Genomic DNA, 22,912 nt, shown 5'->3' on the forward strand with positions numbered 1-22,912 from the left:
TCTTGTTGCCTAGGCTGGAGTGCAATGATGTGATCTCGGCTCACTACAACCTCCACCTCCCGGGTTCAAGCAATTCTCCTGCCTCAGCCTCCCAAGTAGTTGGGATTAAAGGTGCATGCCACCACACCCAGAAAATTTTTGTATTTTTAGTAGAGACAGGGTTTCACCATGTTGGCCAGCCTGGACTTGAACTCCTGACCTCAGGTGATCTACCCGCCTTGGCCTCCCAAAAGTTCTGGGATTACAGGCATGCACTACCGCACCCAGCCTGAACTCAAAATCTTAAATGGTAATTGTCTCCCAACATACAACTCTCTTCATCATCATACCACTTACCCACATGTACTTAATCCCTTTGTTTATAACATATTCACTCACCGGCTTAATTTGTTTCTTCACTATCTCTATCACCATCACTTTCACCCCTATTATCACTGCTGGCCTGAGCAACTGGAAAGATCAAGTTGCTATTAACTGTGATGGGGAAAACTGCAGGTGGAGCAAATTTAGAGAAGACCAGGAGTTTAGTTTTGGACTTAAGAGTCAGACACTTACTAGACATCCAAGAGGAGGCAAGGCCATGAGACCCATAGAAATCTGTGTACCCAGGGAAGACATTATCACTTTCCCCATGCTGCAGATGAAGAAACTGAGAAGTCTTTGAGAGTACACAGCCTGCACTTAAAACATTAGATTTTGAAGTCTTACGGGACAGGCACTGTCTAAGGCTTCCATATAATAATTATAGCACTTAACACATAGTTAACATTCAGTAAGCTTGGTTAAATGAAGGCATGCTCTTAACAATGTCAATGCAAGGACCCTTCAAGGCAAACCCATCCTAAAACCTCAAGGCTAAAGGTATTGAATGATTTCAGAGACAGTGAATTTCTGAGCTGGAAGAGTTAATGTGGCAGGGGAATAAATACCTGCTGGAACTTATATAAATCATTATACTTCTCATGGAAGTCCAAGTTCATCAGTTCCTTCTGAAGCCCTTCCAAGAAGTCTTGGCTTTGGATGAAGTTTGGGATCACGCAGTGAAGAAAAGGGTCCATGTCCATGACAATGACTTCTGTTGGAAGGAAAATATTATCTGTGGCTTTTTTCCTTTTGTATTTTTGACCCCCAAGTAACACAGCACCGCTAATACAAAAGGGGATGGTCATGAATTTTGGGGAACCTAATACTTAAAGTCTAAGATTTGGGGAAAAAATCATAAGCTCTGACCTTTCTTCTTTACCCATGAACTACTACTTTTTGAAGATACTATGCTTACACCACCAGTCCTTGAGATGAGTGATGGGTGATGTCACTAAATCAAGGTTCCTACTCTTTTTTTTTTTTTCTTTTTGAGACGGAGTCTCACTCTGTCACCCAGGCTGGAGTGCAGTGGCCCGATCTCAGCTCACTGCAAGCTCCGCCTCCCGGGTTCACGCCATTCTCCTGCCTCAGCCTCCCGAGCAGCTGGGACTACAGGCGCCCACCACCACGCCCGGCTAGTTTTTTGTATTTTTTAGTAGAGACGGGGTTTCATCGTGTTAGCCAGGATGGTTTCGATCTGACCTCGTGATCTGCCCGTCTCGGCCTCCCAAAGTGCTGGTATTACAGTCTTGAGCCACCGTGCCTGGCCCCTACTCTTTTTTTAAAAATGTGTTTCAATGATTACATATTGAATTGAATGTATTTTAGATTCTTAATTCATTTCCCTCAAACTTTGGGTAGCACATTAAATGAGAGTAGCAATACTGGCCGGCAGTTTCCCTGCTTTTTCTTTTCCTAAGTTATTGTCAAAGGCATTTACTACCTAAAAAAAAAAAAAAAAATTCAGGTCAGTTCAGGCATAACCGCCTCTAATTCCTTGATTTCTACCCCAACATTTACCCACTGCTTCCGGCTGGCTAGATCCCCATCCTGTAATCATCAGCACCACCTACCATGTCCCAGGCCCATTATCTCATTTAATCTTTTCAACAGCTCTGAGGGAGGCATTATCACTCTCTCCATCCTACAGATGAAGAAACTGAGAGAACAGAGCCTGCACTTTCACACTACGCCATCGTTTTCCAGGACTCACCTCTTCAAAGCACTTGACAACGGAAAGAAAAATTACGGCAAACTCTAGAAAGGGATGCCTGGCGCATGAAGCAGAGCTCTGAACACATAAGGTGATATTTAAAACTGAGGCTGGAATCGTTCAACGTAGGCTCCTTTCCTTGGTCAACGCGCGTTTATTTTCATACATCATGGAGTCAAACTACAGGCGCGTAGAGACAAATGCACTAGGGAGCCGAGCTGGCAGCTCGCGACAAATGCCCTGGCTAGACTCTCCTGGGACAGCCGAGCAACGCCCTTGCAGGAGAAATGACATCAGCTACTCCCGTATTTGTACAGATGTGTATTGGGCCTTACTCAGGGAAACATTTACTGAAGCTTGCAAGCATAAGTGTATTGCTCCCATTCACCGACTTTCTGAGGTAAATACTATGAACTATCCCATTTTACTTAGGAAGCAACTGAAGTTTAATAAGGTTAATTCCATTGCCCGGCGACGCGCAATCAGGGGAGAGGACTCTAACTCAGTAATCTGTGACTCCAGAATGCAACTATCACTTGCATACCCTCTGCTTCCCAAAACTCTCCGGCCTCCATTTCTCTCTTTTCTCACATTTCTAAATTCAAACTGAATTTGGAGTGAAAGGGAGCAGCAGCCGAGGCAGGAGGATACAAGGTGGTCAAAGTCCTCCAAGAGCCTCTTCCCTGGCGGCCCCGCTGCCCAGGGCTGCGCGCGAGTCCCAGAGCTTTTTCAGAGGTCCCCAGACCCCTGCGTGGCGGACCCTCCCTGAGAGCACCCGGTTACCGTGACTGAACGGCGTCCTGCGGCTCCAGGCCTCAGCCACCTGCTTTTTCAAGGTTTCTTCCGTAACAGCGTCCGAAAACTCCGCCATCACCTCCTTCTTTCCCTTTTTTCCCACCCTGGCTGGGCCAGGCTCCGCTGGCCGCTTCCCATTCATCTCCTCCCAAGGTACAGAACCACGCCACACTGATCAAGACGCTGCTTTCCTGAGGGGACTACAATTCCCGGCATGCCCCCTTTACCGTGTTTCCAATGGGAATCACCAAAGTAAGAGGAGGCGGAACCTATACCCTGTTACCAATGGGAGCGCCAGCTATTGCAGCCATCCCACCAGCGATTGGCCCAATGGCGCTCGGTCTGGCAGGCCACCTCCTCTCTACTTCCTGCCGCCAGAGGCCCCGGTTTCACTTCCGGCGTGCCTACGCCTCCTCTTGCGCTGTCCTGTTAATGGCGGGCGGTAGCCGCCGAGGGGGTTGCAGATAACCGCTTCCCGCACTGGGAAAGTCACCCCTGCCTCCCACTTTCTGCTCGCCGCCAGCGCCGGAGCTCGCCAGCATGTCTGTGGTACCGCCCAATCGCTCGCAGACTGGCTGGCCACGGGGGGTCACTCAGTTCGGCAACAAGTACATCCAGCAGACCAAGCCCCTCACCCTGGAGCGCACCATCAATCTGTAAGTGCGGGGCGGCCTTGGCGGGCATTTCTTTCGTGAGCGCTCCTACAGACTCTCCCGCGCGTCTCCGGCTTTTCGGCGTGCTTCACGCCTCCGCACCTTCTCGCCTCCAACTCCCGCTGGCTGATGGGCGCCTTCCTCGCTCCCTCAGGCCCCTTTCTCATCCTCCTGCCTCTGGGAGTTAGAGTCCTTTTCTGAAAGGAAGGCTTGTTCCCATCCTACTTGGCAAAATAGTTAGCTTTTAGCAAGATACTTTAATCTTCGCTCTATTAAAATTATGGGTTGATTTACAGTACATGTCTTCTCCTATATAAATATAAATATTCAGAAATAATCATTGTGTTGTGAACTTAAGTTCACCTGAGTTAATATTAAGTTGAAAACAAATGCCCTCTCCCCAATATATTTTCTTTCAGGAAATATTGCATGAGTGCCTACTTTGTGCCAGGCACAGGCACTGTGCACAATACTGGATATACAGTGGTGAGGAAGTAGGGTGTAGCCCCTGCTTTATGAAGCTCACAGTATGATGAGAACAATGTGTATGTCTGGGCTGGCACTCTGATTTCACAGGTGAAAATTCTGACATTTCATCTTGATATCTCTTTACTGACATATTGGAGCTGGCTCTTGCAACAGAGATGTGTAATGGTTATCCTTAATTCTTTCTAACTCAGGTTGTGAGAATTAAATGTTAATATATGTAAAGCGTTTAAAAAAATTGGCACATCGTGCTGTGTAGCATATCTGCTGCTGCTATGGATAATAGTGTTAGATTTAGCATTGGGTCTACTGGGGGCGTTCTTTAACTCTTTAAAGCATCCTTGAAATGGTATATTTTAATTATTTTATAGCTTTTTCATATGCCTAGAACTTGGCTTCTGGAATTAAAGTAATTTTTAAAGTTTTGGCAATCTTGATTTGTTCCCCTTTCAAGAATGGCTGAGTGTAGTAGATGCAATAATGTTAACTATTAATGTCAAGGGCTTTTGGTAGAATAGATACCATGGGTGGGCAAGTGTGGCCTAAATTCTTACTCAAAGGCTTCTTGCTGTAAGGCTTTAATTAAGGGCATACAACAGGTAAGTATGGAATTTTTAAGTATCTTTAAAGAAAAATTTGATCCTTATTAGGCAAGATGAAAACTGTCTTTAACAGTTTCAGCTATATTTTAAATTCTTGGTAAAGGGGTGGGTAGAAGATTCAGATGAGGAGAAGGAAACAATAAGGAGACTGAATAGAATAAATGCCCAAGGCTAGTAAATCGGTTTAGAGGACAAAAAGAGAAAGTAGAAGAGTTGCTGTGAAAAGGAAAGGCTGTGGTGCAAGAAAAATCCGAGGATAGTTGACTGAGAGAAATAGAAAATAACTGGAGGGATGTTGATGAAAAGTGGTGGCTTAGTTTTAGAAAAAAAGAGATTAGCCATTAGCACCCATAATTAAAACTTTCTGATTAGATTAGTAGTCAGAGGAATGCAGGGGGACATTAATTATTAGCCAAATTGGTCTTGTTGGAATAGCAGCCATGGTCTAAAACCAGAGGATTACTAATGTTCAGATAACCATTTCTCTAAGCATTTAAGAATAGTGTTATCTACACTTGAAAGTTAAAGTATGGAGGAGCAGCTTTATCTCATGGAAGCTCTGGCTTTAAGAGTCCAGAGAACAAGATTCCAATCTCTGCTCTCTCATTAACTTTAGTTATGTAACTGTACAAATCCTGTGTCTCTGAGTACAACATATGCACTTTTTTTTTGTACTGTGGTTTCTTTATGCTAATGTCTGTCGTGGTAAATTACATTCTTCAGTTCTCATGTTAGATGTTTGTCTTTGGATCACAGGTACCCTCTTACCAATTATACTTTTGGTACAAAAGAGCCCCTCTATGAGAAGGACAGCTCTGTGGCAGCCAGATTTCAGCGCATGAGGGAAGAATTTGATAAAATTGGAATGAGGAGGACTGTAGAAGGGGTTCTGATTGTACATGAGCACCGGCTACCCCATGTGTTACTGCTACAGCTGGGAACAACTTTCTTCAAACTGTAAGTAGTGTTGGAAATTAACAGCAAGACAGTTTTTAGTAGGATTGCTGTTTATGCAGCTGTGGACTACAATTTTAGCCCTCGGTCATTTATTTCAACAAACACTGCTGTTAATGATGTCTTTAGAAAGAGAAAATCACGAGTAATTTTTCTCCATTGTGGTACTCATTTATTTTCCTAACTAGTAATCTGCGTGTTTCTATATGTTGTCAATGTTAGTGATTGAGCTTGGTAGAAACCCTGTGGAATAGTTGAGTTCAGGATCAATGTTAGATGTCATTATAGCATCACCAAGAACAATTGATATTTCTTTCTTGGTATGATTTGCGTTTCCTGTTCTTAAGATGACTTAGGTTTTTGTGGATAACAGTTTATTTTTTTGTCATTTAAGCTCCTGCATCTCTCAAACATTTGATCCACAACTATTTGACTAGATTATACCAAAAAGAAAGGTCTCCAATGCTTACATGGTGCTCTTGAAAAAGTGTCCCATTGTTTAGGCCTAAAGAATGTGATCTATTCCTCTCTGGGCATTTCTAGACTCCATTATCATCAGATACCTTCCAGAAACGAGATTGGGATGGACTGGTGGTTAGCAATTTTGTTTATGTTTGTGCTATGTTATATGTTCTGTTGGTTTAAAACTAGGGTTTATGTGATGGGTACATATGGACATAAAGTTGGAAAAAATGAACACTGTATACTCCAAAGGTGGAGGGGGGAGGGAGAGGCAAGGGTTGAAATACTTCCTATTAGATGTTATGTTCACTGTTTCGGTGATGGGTTCACTAGAAGCCTAAACCTTACCATTACACAATATACCTATGTAACAAACTTGTACATGTACCCTTTGAATCGACAATAAAATAAAAATAAATATATACAAAGAGGAAAAAAACCTAGGGTTTGTATACTGTTAGTCTGGGGAATTGACATGAATTCAAGTATATTCTCCCCTTTCACTCTGATACTTGTTTTGATTGCCTTATTACACCGAAATATGTTACTTAGTGACTTGATAGACATAACATTTATTGTGTTCTTTGTCATCTCCAAATTGCATTAAGTTGAAAGCTGAAATTCTTAACTTTTATACAGACCTGGTGGTGAACTTAACCCAGGAGAAGATGAAGTTGAAGGACTAAAACGCTTAATGACAGAGGTATTTTTCTGTTTAACCTAACTTTGAATACCATCAATTTAATAGTTAATTTGGCTTTTAATGTCTTGTAAAAAGGGTGTTTATTTTGGAATATTTAGTTTTCAATAAATACAACTTAAACCCCAGAATGTTAGTACAATGTTGATTTTTTTTACAAGTTGAACTTACACTTATTTCAATTTTTAAAATGTTAAACTGTGTCACAGCAATGATAAAAACTGACATTTAAGTATTACTGTGCTAGACACTGTTCTAAGTGCTTTACATGTGCTAATTCCTTTAATCACCACCACAACTCTAGGAAGCAGATATTAAGTTTAAATTACTTCTTGTTATATAGCTAGTGTGTTGTAGAGCTAGAGGTTTGAATGCAGGTAGTTTTGTTCAAGAGTAGGCCTCTATGGAATTTTGAAAAGAGAAAGATGCCTGTGTTTTCACTTTTTTCACATATTTTTTAGACTTTGCCCAAATTATTCTACTTTTAAAAAATCATTGTAATGCCTGCATGTAAAGACTTGGGGCCAAATGCATAGGTACTGAGGATTTTGAGACTGTAAGTTGTTTTCAATGTTAGTTTTCTTCTTTAACATGCAATTGCCGCCTGCCCCCTTTACAAAACTCATACATTCTCTGTGCAAAAAGCTTGCAAACACAGAAAAGCAAAGGAGAAACAAAACTAAAGTCACCTGTAATTCTCCTACTTTTGACCTATTGGTTTGTCTTTCTAGTATTTCTAAAAATTATATTATAATTCTTTATTATATTATATTATAACTCTTAAACATTTTACTGTGCTTGGACTTCCATTTATATAATGTCTGGTACAAAGATATAAGTGCAGTAGGATTGAGGGAGTGCAAAATGAGAGAATCACAAAAGCAAAATTTTTAGAAACTGGGAAACAGATGGGCAAATTATAACTAACTTGGCAGAAACCTTAGTCCAACAGACAGGCAGGCAGAATCCAACATTGCAGAGTACCAGAATGACTGAGGAACTGAAGGTGCTAGGTACTTATGAAAGTGGGGGCATGCATGGGCTGAAAACTGGACTGGTTCAAAGTATATATGAAGTATATTTATACAGGTTGAGTATTCCCTATCTGAGAGCTTGGGACCAGAAGTGTTTAGCTACTATTTGATAGCACAATAGGGTGACTATAGTCAGTAATCACTTAATTGTAAATTTTAAAATAACTAAAAGAGTATAATTGGATTGTTTGTAACACAAAGGATAAATGCTTGAGGGGGTGGATACTCTGTTCTCCATGATGTGAATATTATGCATTGCATGCCTGTATCAAAACATCTTGTGTACCCCATACATGTATACATCTACTATGTACTCAAAAAAATTTTTTAAAAAGTGATTAGGATTTGGGATTTTTTTCAGGTTTTGGAATATTTGCATTATGCTTACCAGTTAAGCATCCCATATACAAAACTTGAAATGCTCCAATGAACATTTCCTTTTTTTTTTTTTTCTTGAGACGAAGTCTCTCTCTTGTCACCCAGGCTGGAGTGCAATGGTGCAATCTCGGCTCACTGTAACCTCCACCTCCCGGGTTTAAGCGATTCTCCTTTCTCACCCTCCTCAGTAGATGGAATTACAGGCGCCTGCCACCATGCCTGGCTAATTTTTGTAGTTTTAGTAGAGACGGGGTTTCACCATGTTGGCCAGGCTGGTCTGGAACTCCTGACCTCAGGTGGTCCGCCTTCCTTGGCCTTCCAAAGTGCTGGGATTACAGGCGTGCGCCACCGCGCCCAGCCTGAGCATTTCCTTTGAACATCGTTTCAGTGCTCAAAAAGTCTGAGATTTTGGAGTTTCAGATTAGGATGTTCAACCTGTGTATCTAGATTGTCTTCCCCACTCTGTAATTAGGTAAAGACTGGCTGATGATTGATTCTCTGTAGTAATTGAATCAGAGAACAACTAGCAATGAAAAAAGTTTAGGGGATGGGGAAGAATAAGCAAGAGTTCCCATTTTGAATAGTCAGACTCTTGGACTTCTATTAGGCTGACAGAATGTTAACAATTAGGCTTATTTTTTTAAAATTTTTTTGAGACAGAGTTTTGCTCTTGTCGCCCAGGCTGGGGTGCAGTGGTGTGATATCCAATGTGAGCAATAGTTGCTCACAGCAACCTCTGCCTCCTGGGTTCAAGCGATTCTCCTGCCTCAGCCTCCAGAGTAGCTGGGATTACAGGTGCCCACTACCATGCCCAGCTAATTTTTGTAGTTTTAGTAGAGATGGGGTTTCACCATGTTGGCCAGGCTGGTCTCGAACTCCTGACCTCAGGTGATCTGCCTGCTTTGGCCTCCCAAAGTGCTGGGATTACAGATGTGAGTCACCGTGCGCGGTCTACGCTTATTTATTTTTTTTAGAGACAGGGTCTCACTCTGTTCCTCAGGCTGGAGGACGGTGGTGTGATCATAGCTCACTGTAACTTCAAACTCCTGGGCTCAAGCAATCTTCCTGCCTCAGCTTCCTGAGTAGCTAGGACTGCAGGTGTGTGCCACGATGCCTGGCTAATTAAAAAAATTTTTTTTTATAGAGATGAGATCTTGCTATGTTGCCCAGGCTGGTTGCAAACTCCTGGCCTGAAGCAGTCCTCCCATCTCAGCTTCCCAAAGCATTGGGATTACATGCATGAGCCACCAGGCCCAGCCAACAATTAGATTTATAGATCCCAGGCTGAGGGTTGGAAATCTTGTTTCTGGAAAAAGTGACCAGTCCAAGAAAAACTTCAGATACTGCCATTTTGGAGCTGTCTTAATCTGTTTAATGTTGCTACAACAGAATACCTGAGGCTAGGTAATTTATAAAGAAAAAGATTTATTTGGCTCACCAGTTGCGGTGGCAAGATTGGGCAGCTGGCGAGGGCTTCATGCTGCTTCCACTCATGGCAGAAAGCAAAATGGGAGTGGGCATGTGCAAAGAGATGACATGGCAAGGGAGGAAGCAAGAGTGAATCCGGGAAGCCACACTTGTGAACAACCCAGTCTCCAGGGAACTAATCCATTCCTGATGGTGGAAGGGTATTAAAACTATTAATGAAGGATCCACCCCCATGACTTAAACACCTTCCACTAGGCCCTGCCTGCCAACACTGTCACATTGGGGATCAGATTTCAACATGAGTTTGGGGGCAGGGAGACAAACCATATCCAAAACAAAGCAAGAATTTTCTATAGAAATAATGTAGTCCTGGACCAGGCACAGTGGCTCACATCTGTAATCCCAGCACTTTGGGAGGCCGAGGCGGGTGGATCACGAGGTCAGGAGTTTGAGACAGCCTGACCAACATGGTGAAACCCTGTCTCTACTAAAATAAAAAAAAAATTAGCCGGGCGTGGTGGCGGGCACCTTTAATCCCAGCTACTCAGGAGGCTGAGGCAGAAGAATCAGTTGAACCCAGGAGGTGGAGGTTGCAGTGAGCCGAGATCGCGCCACTGCACGGCAGCCTGGGCAACAGAGTAAGACTTCGTCTACAAAAAAAAAAAGAAAAAAAAAAATGTAGTCCTGTCACTCATGCACACAGGGGTGACAGTTAAGCCTCTTGTTTTTTTTTTGTTTTTTTTTTGAGACGGAGTCTAGCTCTGTCGCCCGGGCTGGAGTGCAGTGGCCGGATCTCAGCTTACTGCAAGCTCCGCCTCCTGGGTTCACGCCATTCTCCTGCCTCAGCCTCCCGGGTAGCTGGGACTACAGGCGCCGCCAACTCGCCCGGCTAGTTTTTTGTATTTTTTAGTAGAGACAGGGTTTCACCGTGTTAGCCAGGATGGTCTCGATCTCCTGACCTCGTGATCCGCCCGTCTCGGCCTCCCAAAGTGCTGGGATTACAGGCTTGAGCCACCGCGCCCGGCAGCCTCTTGTTGCTTCTACCTTGTGAGTACACAACCAAGTATCACCAGGCTTTTGGAGAAAACTTCTTAACAAGAAAGAGATCAAAAGAAGCAAAAGGACCTTAACAGAAGCAGAAAATTCAACCATTGACAAAACTGTGATTAATATTCTTGGTTAATTAAGAGGAGATTTTGCACCTGTGAAACAGTGCTGTTAAAAAGGCATTTTAGCCAAGAAAATGCCAAGAAAAACCTCATAGATATTTAAAAAAATGTTGGAAGAAATAAAAAATTCAGTAAAAAGAGTTTCATTCTACCAGAAAATAGAATGAAAAGATGATAGAACGTAGGTAAGAAAAGATAAAATTAGTGGGTCATTCTAGAAGGACCAATATAAACTATAGATAAATAGAACAGAGTAAAAGGAAGAATTAGTAAAGCATAATTGGAGAAAATTTCTCAAACCTCAAAGAGCATGAGTTTTTAGATTGAAAAGACCTACTGGCCTTGCCTCTATAGTGAATGTTTAAAGATCCATGCAAAGGCATGTCATCATGAAATTTTAGATCCTACAAACAAATAAAAACAAAAAGATCCTAAAAGCTTCCAAAGTGGGAGGTGGAGGATTGGTAAGTAAAGAGGTTAAATGCAAAACATCAAAATAAGAAATTGCATTAAACTACCCAGAAATAATTCTGGAAGCTGAAGGACGGTGGAGTGTTGTCTTTGTGATTTTGAGAGACTATGATCTCTGTCCCAGAATTTTCTAATCAAACTATAAATCAAATGTGTGGTAAAAGTTATTTCTGGACATGCAGAATTTCAAAAAGTTTCATCTCTTGTACCTTGTCTCAGGAAGCTACTAGAGGGTGTTCACCCCCAAACTGGAATAAAATAAGAAGATAGAGAATTTAGAAATACTAAGATCTAACAACATAGGAGAGAGACCAAGAGAAACCCTAGGACTCCAGCTGGGAAGCAGGGTTGAGACTATCAAGTACAGATTACACCAGGATGATAGAAAAACGTGTCTTAGGCTGGGCGTGGTGGCTCATGCCTGCAATTTCAGCACTTAGGGAGGCCAAGATGGGCAGATCACTTGAGCCCAGGAGTTTGAGACCAGCCTTGGCAACATGGCGAAAAATTAGCCTGGTGCGGTGGCTTGCACCTGTAGTCCCAGCTACTCGGGAGGCTGGGGGACAGGGGAGGCTGAGGTGAGAGAAGCACTTGAGCCCATGAGGTGGAGGTTGTAGTGAGTGGAGATCGCACCACTGCACTCCAGCCTGGGTGACAGAGTGAGATCTTGTCTTGAAAAAAACAAAAACATGTCTTAGAGAAGATGAAATTAATAGAATAACTGACAATTGATATTTGAATTGAGAAGAAATTTAAATTCTCGTGGAGAATGTGGGAAATGAATTTAGTGATAGCAAAAGAAATGAAAGTTATTAACTAAAGAACAGGATGATTGAACAAGTAAGGAGATATGGGTGCTCTGTTGTGACTGATCTACCTGATCATACTAACTTAAATACTGAATATTGACTTAACCAAATATTGATAATGGGAAGATGCTGGAAGGAAAAGTGTAACTAGGTCATGTGATTTTAATATCTACATTCTCATTCATAGTAGAGGGTTATAGGCTTTTAAAAAAGTTTTTAAAATGAAAATCTGGGCACGGTGGCTCACGCCTGTAATCCCAGCACTTTGGGAGGCCGAGGTGGGTGGATCACAAGGTCAAGAGATGAGATCATCCTGGCCAACATGGTGAAACCCCATCTCTACTAAAAATACAAAAAAGCCGGGTGTGGTGGCGGGCACCTGTGGTCCCAGCTACTCAGGAGGCTGAGGCAGGAGAATCGCTTGGACCCGGGAAGCGGAGGTTGCAGTGAGCCGAGATTGCGCCACTGCACTCCAGCCTGGGTAACAGAGCGAGACTCTGTCTCAAAAAAATAAAATGAAAATGAAAAATCAAGAAACCGTCATAAAAGAATATTTTCGCTGGGCCTGGTGGCTCACACCTGTAATCCCAGTGCTTTGTGGGGCTGAGGCCAGAAGATTGCTTGAGGCCAGGAGTTATAGTGAGCCACGATTGCATCACTGCGCTCCAGCCTGAGTGACAGAGCAAGACCCCATCTCTTAGAAAAATGTGGTTTTGAGACCTGGCACAGTGGCTCATGCCTGTAAGCCCAGCACTCTGGGAGACTCAGGCAGGCGGATCATCTGAGATCAGGAGTTTGAGACCAGGCTGAACAACAGGGTGAAACCCCGTCTCTACTAAAAAGACAAAAAATTAGCTGGGCATGGTAGTGTGTGCCTGTAATCCCAGCTACTCACGAGGCTGAGGCAGGAGAATCACTAGAACCTGGGCGGCGGAGGTTGCAGTGAGCCGGGATTGTGCCATTGCACTCCAGCCTGGGCAACGAGCAAAGCTCCGTCTCGAAAAAAAAAAAAGTTTTGAAAAATAATGACTTTACATTGAAGAAACCTGATAAACAGTACCTCAGCCAGGTGATCGAGGTTGGCATTAGTGATAAGCCACATTGATGCAGCGTGTACCCTTGATATGATGGTGATGAGAATGGCCCTTTTACCTCTGTATTTTTCTTACCAAAAGCTCATAACCTCAGTTAATTGAGGGGTGTTTTACAAAATACTTGACCAGTATTCCTCAAAACTATCAAGATCATCAAAAACAAGGAAAGTATGAAAATCTGTCACAATGTAGAGGAACCTCGGAAGAAATGAAGATTAAGTGTAATATGGTATCTTAGATGGGATCCTGGGACTGAAAAATGAAAAAGGACATTAGGTTAAAGATTATGGATATCTGAATAATATATGGACTTCAGTTAATAACCTTGTCTTGGTATTGGTTGATTAGTTTGACAAATGTGCCTTACTAATGTGAGATGTTAACAATAGGAGAAACTGGGTGTGGGGTATATGGGAAGTCTCTGCTCAAGTTTTGCAAGTTTTCTGTAAATCTAAAACTACCCTAAAATAAAACGTTTATTTAAGACCAAGAAGAATGCTTTAAAAATAGAAGCAAACAGGGGAAAAACAACCAAGAGTTGAAAGTTACAGCTTGTGGGAATGGGTGAAGCAGGACAGAGAACTGCAGTTTCTTACCATGAACATTGTGGAACTATTTTTGGCCACTTAAAATATGTAGAGTATGACTTTGATTAAAATAAGTTTAATGTTCTGCTATACAAATTAATAAAAATGAAAGTTGAATTTTGAATACAGTTTTTATGTTAATACTAGCTTGCCAATTTTGAACTAATATTGTATGTCTTGGGCAGAGTGACATCTATAATAACAAATTATAGAGATGAAATCTGTATGGAAGGCGTATTATCCCTTTGTCTCTATTAGGAGCACTGCTAAGAATTTTCTGTTCACTGAAGAAGGGGATTCGTGAGTACATATATTTATTTGTTCACTGGCTATCTTATTTCTTTTTGACAGATACTGGGTCGTCAGGATGGAGTTTTGCAAGACTGGGTCATTGACGACTGCATTGGTAACTGGTGGAGACCAAATTTTGAACCTCCTCAGGTTAGTGTTCAGTTACATTTGCTAGGCATTTTGGAAGCAGAAAGCTCGTTTAATTCTAGCCACTTTAAAAAAGATTAAAGTAGAATTTGACTTGAAATTTTCTTTTCTTCCCTCCTTAATTTAAATTACAAAATTAAGCCAAGCACTTCTTATTTTAAAGGAAAATGTAAAACAAATACAAGGCCAGGCGAGGTGGCTCATCCCTGTAATCCCAGCACTTTGGGAGGCCGAGGCGGGTGGATCACCTGTTAAGATCAGGAGTTTGAGGCCGGGCGCGGTGGCTCAAGCCTGTAATCCCAGCACTTTGGGAGGCCGAGACGGGTGGATCACGAGGTCAGGAGATCGAGACCATCCTGGTCTACACGGTGAAACCCCGTCTCTACTAAAAAATACAAAAAAATAGCCGGGCGAGATGGCGGGCGCCTGTAGTCCCAGCTACTGGGGAGGCTGAGACAGGAGAATGGCGTAAACCCGGGAGGTGGAGCTTGCAGTGAGCCGAGATCGCGCCACTGCACTCCAGCCTGGGCGACAGAGCGAGACTCCGTCTCAAAAAAAAAAGATCAGGAGTTTGAGACCAGCCTGGCCAACATGGCGAAACCTCATCTCTACTAAAAAATATAAAAATGAGCTGGGTTTGGTGGTACAAACCTGTAATCCCAGTTACTCAGGAGGCTGAGGCAAGAGAATTGCTTGAACCTGGGAGGCAGAAGTTGTAGTGAACCGAGATCGTGTCACTGCACTCCAGCCTGGACAACACAGCGAGACTCCTTCTCAAAATAAATAAATAAATAGAACAAATACAAGTGAAGAGAGAATGGTAAAAGTGAATGACTTGCCCTACCCGTTATCTGCCTTTAACAGTTAGCACATCACAGCCCCTTGTTCCACCGCACCATTCTCCTGCCTTCATCTTGGATTATTTTGAAGCGTATCCTAGCTATTCATTTCAATTGTAAATATTTCACTGTGAATCGTAAAACGTAAGGATCTCTTTAAAAACAACCGTAGTTCTGTCATTATCATACTAAAACAATTCCATATTATTGTCAAATATATAGTCACTGTTCACATATCCTGATTATTTCAATTTTCTTTTTATAATTTGTTTGGATTAGGATAGTCTCTAAAGTCTCTTTTACACAGTTGGCACCTTTTTTTCCCTTGTATTTTATTTGTTGATGAAAACAGGCTAATGTTTCCATTCTGATTGCATTCCCCTGTTGTTGTTGAATATGTAGTTATTTCCCCTGTGTGTCATGCAAATTGATAGTTATATCGAGAAATTGTATTCAGGTTCGGTTAATTTGGGGAGGGGTAACAAGGCTTGTCATAGGCGATATATTATCTATTGCTGCATAACAAATTACCTCAAAATTTAGCAGCCTTTCGGCCTATGGGAGTTGCTTAGGGTGGTTCTGGCTTGGGCTCTCTCATGAAGTTGCAGTCAAGTTGTCAGTTGGGACTGCATCATAAGGCAGAACTGGGGTTAAAGTATCTGATCTCGAGCTTACACGTGTGTGTTAGCAGACTTCTTGGTTTCATCTGGGCTGTTAGACTAAAGCTTTGCTTCAGGTGTTGCTGGCTGTTGTCTCCAGGTCTCCCTCAGTTCCTTGCCATGAGAACATCTCTAAAAGGACAACTCGCAGGCAGCTGGCTTCCCCCAGGCTGTGTGATCCAAGAGATAGTGAGAGACAGAGTGCTAGAGGAGTGCCCAAGTAGGAACCCTCAGTCTGTGATAACCTAATCTTGGCAGTGGCATACCATCACTTCTGCAGTATGTTGTTGGTCACACAAGCCAACCCTGGTATACTGTAGGAGGGACTACACAAAGCAGTGAATACCAGGAAACAGGAGTCATTGGGGGTCATCTTAAGGCAGTCTACCACAAGTGGTATAGTGTACTTCCATCAGGAATTTAAAAATATTTGGTTGTCTCTTTTTGTAATGTTAGCAGCTCATTGATGATCATTTCCTGGTCTATGAATTCATAAGGGTTGTGATCCTCATGTAAAAAGAAACTTACGTACTACTGAAGTATGTGGTTTGTGTAGAAAAAAATATATATGCTGCTTTTCCTTTACTTAACATTTTTCAGAAGAATGATTTAATTCCTTACCATCATCTAAAGACTTGACTTTATTCAAAAGAGAGGATAAGACCAAGACTTGGGTACAGGCAATTTGAGAGGTGATTCCAGGAAGCAGCAGAATATAGGGAGAGTGAGACCAGAAGCAGCAGAAGTAAGACAGGGCATGTTACTGATCTTTTTATACCTGTGGGCAACTGGGTTTGTTCTGTTAAGGACTGGGAACAATGTGAAATGTACCTCATAATTGTCTGTCAGAAAGATAGATGGCTAGGGACTTCTATCCCCCATTGGATAATGAACTCCCTTGCACTTCCATGTTGAGTCTGATTGCTTATTGAGACAGTGGCAGCAAACAGGGAACTCTCTGATACCTTTCAAACATTGCCCTGAAATCGGAGGTAGTGTAATGGGGGCACACACACACACAAAAACATGTTTCAGTGACCTTCAAAGTGTCAGTATGACCTTTTAGATTTAAATAATTTGAAATATTTTAATACACGATAATGAGTGATAATGTTACTGATGCTCAAATATTCCTATTTTTGCTAATGGTGGAACTTCTTAAAGTTGAATCCTAAATTCTTTAGGCAAATTAAAAAGCCCTATGACTTTATAGCTCTTTTACATGACAAGATGTTTCAGGTCAAGCGTTGCACAAAATATCAACCAAGCAAAAGATTGTTCTTTTCTCTTGCTTCTGACTCCCTTGTATGGCAGAGGGACAGGAAGATAGGGGCTGTGGAAGCTGATGCTGGTGTTCACTAAAAATTGCCAGGAACACATCCTGGCTTTAAGGAAGAACAATTTCATATGGAAACAGTGAAGTTACTTGTTCAAAGATACACAGTACAATTATTCTAAACTTTTTTTGGCTTTCTGAACATTCCTTGATCTAATTGGAAAATGCTTAGTAGTGACCCCAGTCATTTTCCAGATAACTTTTCTGAATATCCTCACTCATCTCCCCTACCACTGTCCTAGGACAGTTCCCTTCATTCACTAAAGCCTAGAGTTTGCCCTGGTGGTATTCGATATAAGGTAAGTGTATTGATTTATTTAGGAAGCCTAGAGTATTAGTTAGATGTCAGTGGAAAAGGAGCCTATCATCTCCTTATCTCAAGTCTTTTTGTATAAACTAGAGTCGACTTAAACATTAAGACCAGAGAAGAAAGGCTTAAAAAAATAGGAACACGTAGCCTTGAGAGCAGAGGAAATTTGGGGAAATGCTACTCATTTTGTTTGGTCATGGTTTGGGAACTTTTGTTGTATGCGATCCACAGTTCTCTTAGCTTGTGCTGTTCAAGCCACTTCTCACTTCTCTGCGACTGTTACTGTATCTGGTTTTCATGACAGTTTAAGGAACCTCCAAAGCCTGGGACAATTGCCTCAATTCATTGTACCCTAGGGATGGCTCTGGTATATAATTATTCTAACTGGAATACTGGTTAGGTGCCAATGAGTAACATAGTGGAAAATAACATAGGCTTTTATAATTAGATAAGAGTTGAATAGATACAGTTAAATCTTGGCTTCACAACTTGGCTGAGTAATCTTGGGAAAGATACTTAGCCTCTCTTAGCATGTGTTTCTATGTAAATTGAGGATGATGCTAATACCTCCTTTTGGCAGCTTCTGCTTTTATCTCACTTTCCCCTTTTATCTGTTTTCAGCAATTTTAAATTCCCCTGGTCAAATACAACTCCAACAGCAAAAGTAGATTTCTCAATGTATTGTGGAGAGATTTATACAAGAATTGTATAACCCTTAGACTTTTTTTTTTGTTCTCTGTGTCAGAATTTTTCCTTCCCGGGTAGCAACTTCCCTCTCCAATTCTCTTCATCTCTTTAAATTCTCTAAATTTCATCGAGTAAAATGGCTTTGGCTTTGCCCATCTGGCAAAACTTCATTTAGACTGCTCTTCTGGTATTCCTGAAGCATGCACCCTGGGATACGGGGAGGTTTGAGGTTGGGGCTGGGAGGAGGAGCAAGAAGCCTCTTGTCAAATGCCTCACAGGCTATATTTGAATTTTTAATGTAGTAAACAGGTCTACATCAGGATTCTAGACTGTTTAACTTACTGATACATATATATATATGTGTATATATGATTATTATTATTTTTTTTGAGACAGAGTCTCGCTCTGTTGCCCAGGCTGGAGTGCAGTGGCACAGTCTCAGCTCACTGCAAGCTCTGCCTCCTGGGTTCATGCCATTCTCCTGCCTTAACCTCATGAGTAGCTGGGACTACAGGTGCCCGCCACCATGCCTGGCTAATTTTTTGTATTTTTAGTAGAGACGGGGTTTCACCGTGTTAGCCAGGATGGTCTCGATCTCCTGACCTCGTGATCCGCCTGCCTCGGCCTCTCAAAGTGCTGGGATTACAGGCGTGAGCCACAGTGCCCAGCCTATATATATATTTAAAAAAAAAACAGCTTTTAGGCCAGGCATGATGGCTCACACCTGTAATCCCAGCACTTGGGGAGGCCGAGGCAGGCGGATCACCTGAGGTCGGGAGTTCAAGACCAGCCTGGAGAAACCCTGCCTCTACTAATAATACAAAATTAGCCGGGCGTGGTGGCGCATGCCTGTAATCTCAGCTACTCAGGAGGCTGAGGCAGGAGAATCACTTGAACCCAGGAGGCGGAGGTTGCAGTGAGCCGAGATTGTGCCATTGCACTCCAGCCTGGGCAATGAGAGCGAAACTCCATCTTAAAAAACAAACAAACAAAAGCCTTTATTAAAGATACTAATTAAATCAGACTTCATTATGTTGTAAGTATCTGAAGCTATAAATTCTGTGACTACATATTTTATCTTGAATGGTTGACTGGTTTACTGCTTGTTATTTTATATGCATTAAAGCACTTATTTACTAGTGTATCTGTTAGATAAGTCCTGGTAAAGAGAACAGAAAGTAGTATGCTTCTCCCAAGAGTTTATACTATACTGGGGAGTAAGCATGTAAAGAAATGAAGCCGTGGAATACATGTTAAAGTTGTATTCATTTGTAATTTCAGTATCCATATATTCCTGCACATATTACAAAGCCTAAGGAACATAAGAAGTTGTTTCTGGTTCAGCTTCAAGAAAAAGGTAAGTTATTTTGTTTTCGAAGGTAACCATCTAAAAACTTCTGTAATTTTAAGGATACCTCTATTTGTGTTTTCTCAAAGTTCCTTGAATTTTGGGGTTTATTGTAAAACTAAAAATACATACCATGCTTTTAGTTTAAAATCTGTGACTACGAAATGTACCTTAAAAGATACAACCAAAATGTTTTAATGAGAATTATCTTTTTTCTTAAACTTTTTGTTAAATGTAAAATTGGTAATTAATTTAAAAATGAAATGGAAGCAGTGATTATATAAGAACTTATAATAATGAATTCTGTTTTATTTTAGCCTTGTTTGCAGTCCCTAAAAATTACAAGCTGGTAGCTGCACCATTGTTTGAATTGTATGACAATGCACCAGGATATGGACCCATCATTTCTAGTCTCCCACAGCTGTTGAGCAGGTACAGAAAGTTGAACATTTTTTGGTTCATCCATATTAACTGTAAAATTTAAAATATTCTGAGCCACTTGAGAAGGTATGGTTCATGAATTTTGGTCTTTAAGGAAACTAAGAAAGTAGTCTCCTAGGTCATGTGCAAGCCATAGATTAATTGTGACTAATACCATTCCCAGACTATTAAGTTTCGGCATGACATTCTGGTATTTGTGCAAATGCTCTTCCCTAATTCTGATGTTTTCAAGAGTTATGGCTGATGTCTTTATTCAAAGAAGAGGTGGTTAAATAGCAGTCAGCAGTGTGTAAATATGAGTGGAGTTGTCTGTATAAAAATGTGGCAGATTGGCTGGATGCAGTGGCTCATGCCTGTAATCCCAGCACTTTTGGATGCTGAAGCGGGTGTGTCACCAGGTTGGGAGTTCAAGACCAGCCTGGCCAAGATGGTGAAACCTCATCTCTACTAAAAATACAAAAATTAGCCAGGCGTGGTGGCGGTGCCTGTAATCCCAGCTACTCAGGCTGAGGCAGAGAATTGCTTGAACCCAGGAGGCAGAGGTTGCAGTGAACCGAGATCGCGCTACTGCACTCCAGCCTGAGTGACAGAGCGAGACTCCATCTAAAAAAAAAAAATAGGTGGCAAATTGAATATCTTGGTGTAATATATTCTCTTTCCTTTTTTGAAACTTACTATATTTTGGCCCACATTGAGGCTTGTGGGATTAGGTCCTGAACTTTTACGTGGGGTTTGAATCTTTAGGCAGTTAGAGTGATAAGAAATGCAGTTTTAAAATTTTTTTTATTTTTATTTTTTGAGACAGAGTCTCACTCTGTCGCCCAGACTGGAGTGCAGTGGCGTGATCTCGGCTCACTGCAAGCTCCACCTCCCGGGTTCACGCCATTCTCCTGCCTCAGCCTCCCGAGTAGCTGGAACTACAGGCGCCGCCACCATGCCCGGCTAATTTTTTTTTGTATTTTAGTAGAGACGGGGTTTCACCATGTTAGCCAGGATGGTCTCAATCTCCTGACCTCATGATCTGCCCGTCTCAGCCTCCCAAAGTGCTGGGATTACAGGCGTGAGCCACCGCGCCCGACCGAAATGCAGTTTTTTAAAAACTGACTTGTACTGGTTGAGGTCTCTATTAGAGCCAGCCATCGATAGGAATTGCAGAATAACATGGTGGTTATGAATGTAGATTCTGCAGTCAGTGTTTGGATTTGAATCCCAATCTCAATACTTGCTGGCAGTGTGACCTTGGAAAAAACTATTTTACCTATTTGACTGTTTCTTCATCTGTAAATGGGGATAGTAGTCTCTACTTCTGAGGATTGTGAGGACCAAGTGAAATAATGCATATAAAATGCTTACAACAGTGCCAGTAATCTGGTAGGTACTTAATAAATGTTAGTGAAATTGGCCTTTTGTGAAAGCTTATTGAGTATGAAATTGCTCTTTTGTCACTCCACTTGGGCCTCCTGATAGGTTACAAGTTGAAATGCATATGGGGGAAAAAGAGTCATATTATTTATTCAAACAGCTACTTGCCAAGTGCAGGAACTATGCTGAGTAGTCAGAGTATAAGGACATGTAGAAACTTTTCCTGCATTAAGGAACTTATTAGTGGATAATTAATCAAATTTATAGTCTTAATTTTTTTATTATAAGTATTCAGCAACAGTGTTTTTAATGCATGTGACCAGTGAGAGAAAATTGGTGTAGAAAATGCCAAACGTGGTAAAAAGGCATTTGAAGGGGAAAAAAAGAAAATGCCAGACATGTTAAGAGAGGGTAGAAACATCCAGATAAATTTCTTTATCTTACGTGGAAAGTAGTATGTACTGTCTTTAATAAAGGTATTGTTCTTTTTAAAATTCAGGTTCAATTTTATATACAACTGAATTCCTGCGCAGTGGAGAAGTAAAAGAAGCCGCTTGTCTCTGTGAGCACAGCTATATACAATGTAGAATAAATGTGGTAGAAAAGTTTTTTTGGTTTTATCTCTTTTGCGATCCCTAAATTGCCACCTACTTTCTTTTGTTTGAATAGTAAAATTAATATGAAGAACTAGATAGTGGTGTAAACAAATGTGATAATGTTTATTTACTTTTGGTTCTACTCATACTTTTTGTACAACATTAAAGAAAATTGACTTCTTTTTTTATTTTAATTTCTCATTAAAGTTCTAAAATTCTTGTAGGTGAGGATCATTTTTCCCTCCACTTTAGGATGGTGAATGTTACAACACAGTGACAGGTTTAGGTCAGTCAAGTTTATTGAACCCTTGCTTTGATACCATTCTTGGGCACATACTGCAAGACTGTATTAGATTTTTATGATGAAGAGCTTCCATTACTTTTGAAAACTGTGTTTGTCTGATTGAGTCCAAGGTGCAACTCCTAAATGAATTGTGTTGCAGAGAACTCCCAATATAATTCACTGACCAGTACATTTTATAAGCATCCAGGCCTTGGTTTGCAAGCAACAGACCTTAAACGTATAGGAAACTATTAAAATTGGCTTGATCAGCAATCATAGGCATTGGTATAAGAAGAGACTCATTTAGAGCTCAGAGTTTTCTTCACATAATGGGGGTATTAATTATTTGTGCTGTTGCAAAATTATGTGTCTTATTCTTAAAGCCATGGTAAAAATAGTGATCTGTGAAGGAAATTTCTAAAATTGGATGTATTAGGTTTTGAACTCTGAGATTGCACAAATATTCAATTAACTTGAAGTTATACACATGTAGAAGAAAATTTGGTTTTAGCAAATGACGGAGCCTTCGAAAATATTTTTGGAATAATGTGAATCAACCAAAAACTGGGGGCAAGGCAGAGGACAGGTTTTGTCAGGTTAAGAGAAAAATATGAAATTTTAAAAACTTTAAAAAGTACTGACAAATTCAGATCAAATTTGAGGGAATAAAAAATATTAGAGCAAAGGAATTTGCTGGTTGTGTCGTTATTTAATGATCAAAGTGTAGTGTGTATGCCTTATTATAGACTTGACTGTAGGCTTAATGTAAAAAGGAATCTTGCCAGATGTAGCTACTTAAGGAAAAAAGGGTTTTTAATAGGAATGAACTTTTGATTTGTATGGTACCAGTCACAGGGCTATTTTCCTGAATATTGGGTGATGACAAAGGTATATGATACTTGAGAAAATCAGGC

General features: G+C 41.2%; 2 protein-coding genes across 3 annotated transcripts in view; one reads left to right on the plus strand and one right to left on the minus strand.

The window, feature by feature from the left end:
- OGFOD1 (2-oxoglutarate and iron-dependent oxygenase domain containing 1) overlaps positions 1-3,126 on the minus strand; it is a 27,658-nt gene extending 24,532 nt beyond the window's left edge. The window contains exons 1-2 of the mRNA XM_011961018.1: positions 2,861-3,126; positions 930-1,075 (exon numbers count right to left, since the gene is read on the minus strand). Of these exons, the coding sequence (XP_011816408.1) occupies positions 930-1,075; positions 2,861-3,014 (300 nt within the window). The 5' untranslated portion in view covers positions 3,015-3,126. The remainder of the gene's footprint in view (positions 1-929; positions 1,076-2,860) is intronic.
- Positions 3,127-3,239: 113 nt separating this feature from the next.
- NUDT21 (nudix (nucleoside diphosphate linked moiety X)-type motif 21) lies at positions 3,240-22,687 on the plus strand. Of its 2 annotated transcripts, none has more exons than XM_011961017.1 (7): positions 3,240-3,528; positions 5,370-5,570; positions 6,669-6,732; positions 14,051-14,140; positions 19,250-19,325; positions 19,634-19,748; positions 21,619-22,683. In XM_011961017.1, exons 1-7 carry the CDS (start codon positions 3,413-3,415, stop codon positions 21,638-21,640), a joined length of 684 nt encoding a protein of 227 aa, XP_011816407.1. In that variant the 5' UTR covers positions 3,240-3,412; the 3' UTR covers positions 21,641-22,683. The 2 variants fall into 2 exon arrangements, with proteins under 2 accessions (XP_011816407.1, XP_011816405.1); XM_011961015.1 differs by having other exon boundaries at positions 3,250-3,528; positions 14,051-14,146; positions 21,619-22,687.
- Positions 22,688-22,912: the final 225 nt, after the last annotated feature.

This window comes from Colobus angolensis, unplaced genomic scaffold (genome assembly GCF_000951035.1).
Source record: "Colobus angolensis palliatus isolate OR3802 unplaced genomic scaffold, Cang.pa_1.0 Scaffold531, whole genome shotgun sequence".
Lineage (NCBI taxonomy): Eukaryota > Metazoa > Chordata > Mammalia > Primates > Cercopithecidae > Colobus > Colobus angolensis.

Coding starts and splice junctions, on each gene's coding strand:
- NUDT21 (XM_011961015.1), top strand. CDS start 3,413: ATGTCTGTGGTACCGCCCAATCGCTCGCAGACTGGCTGGCCACGGGGG. Junction 3,529..5,369: donor CTGGAGCGCACCATCAATCT/GTAAGTGCGGGG, acceptor TTTGGATCACAG/GTACCCTCTTACCAATTATA. Junction 14,147..19,249: donor TTGAACCTCCTCAGGTTAGT/GTTCAGTTACAT, acceptor TTGTAATTTCAG/TATCCATATATTCCTGCACA.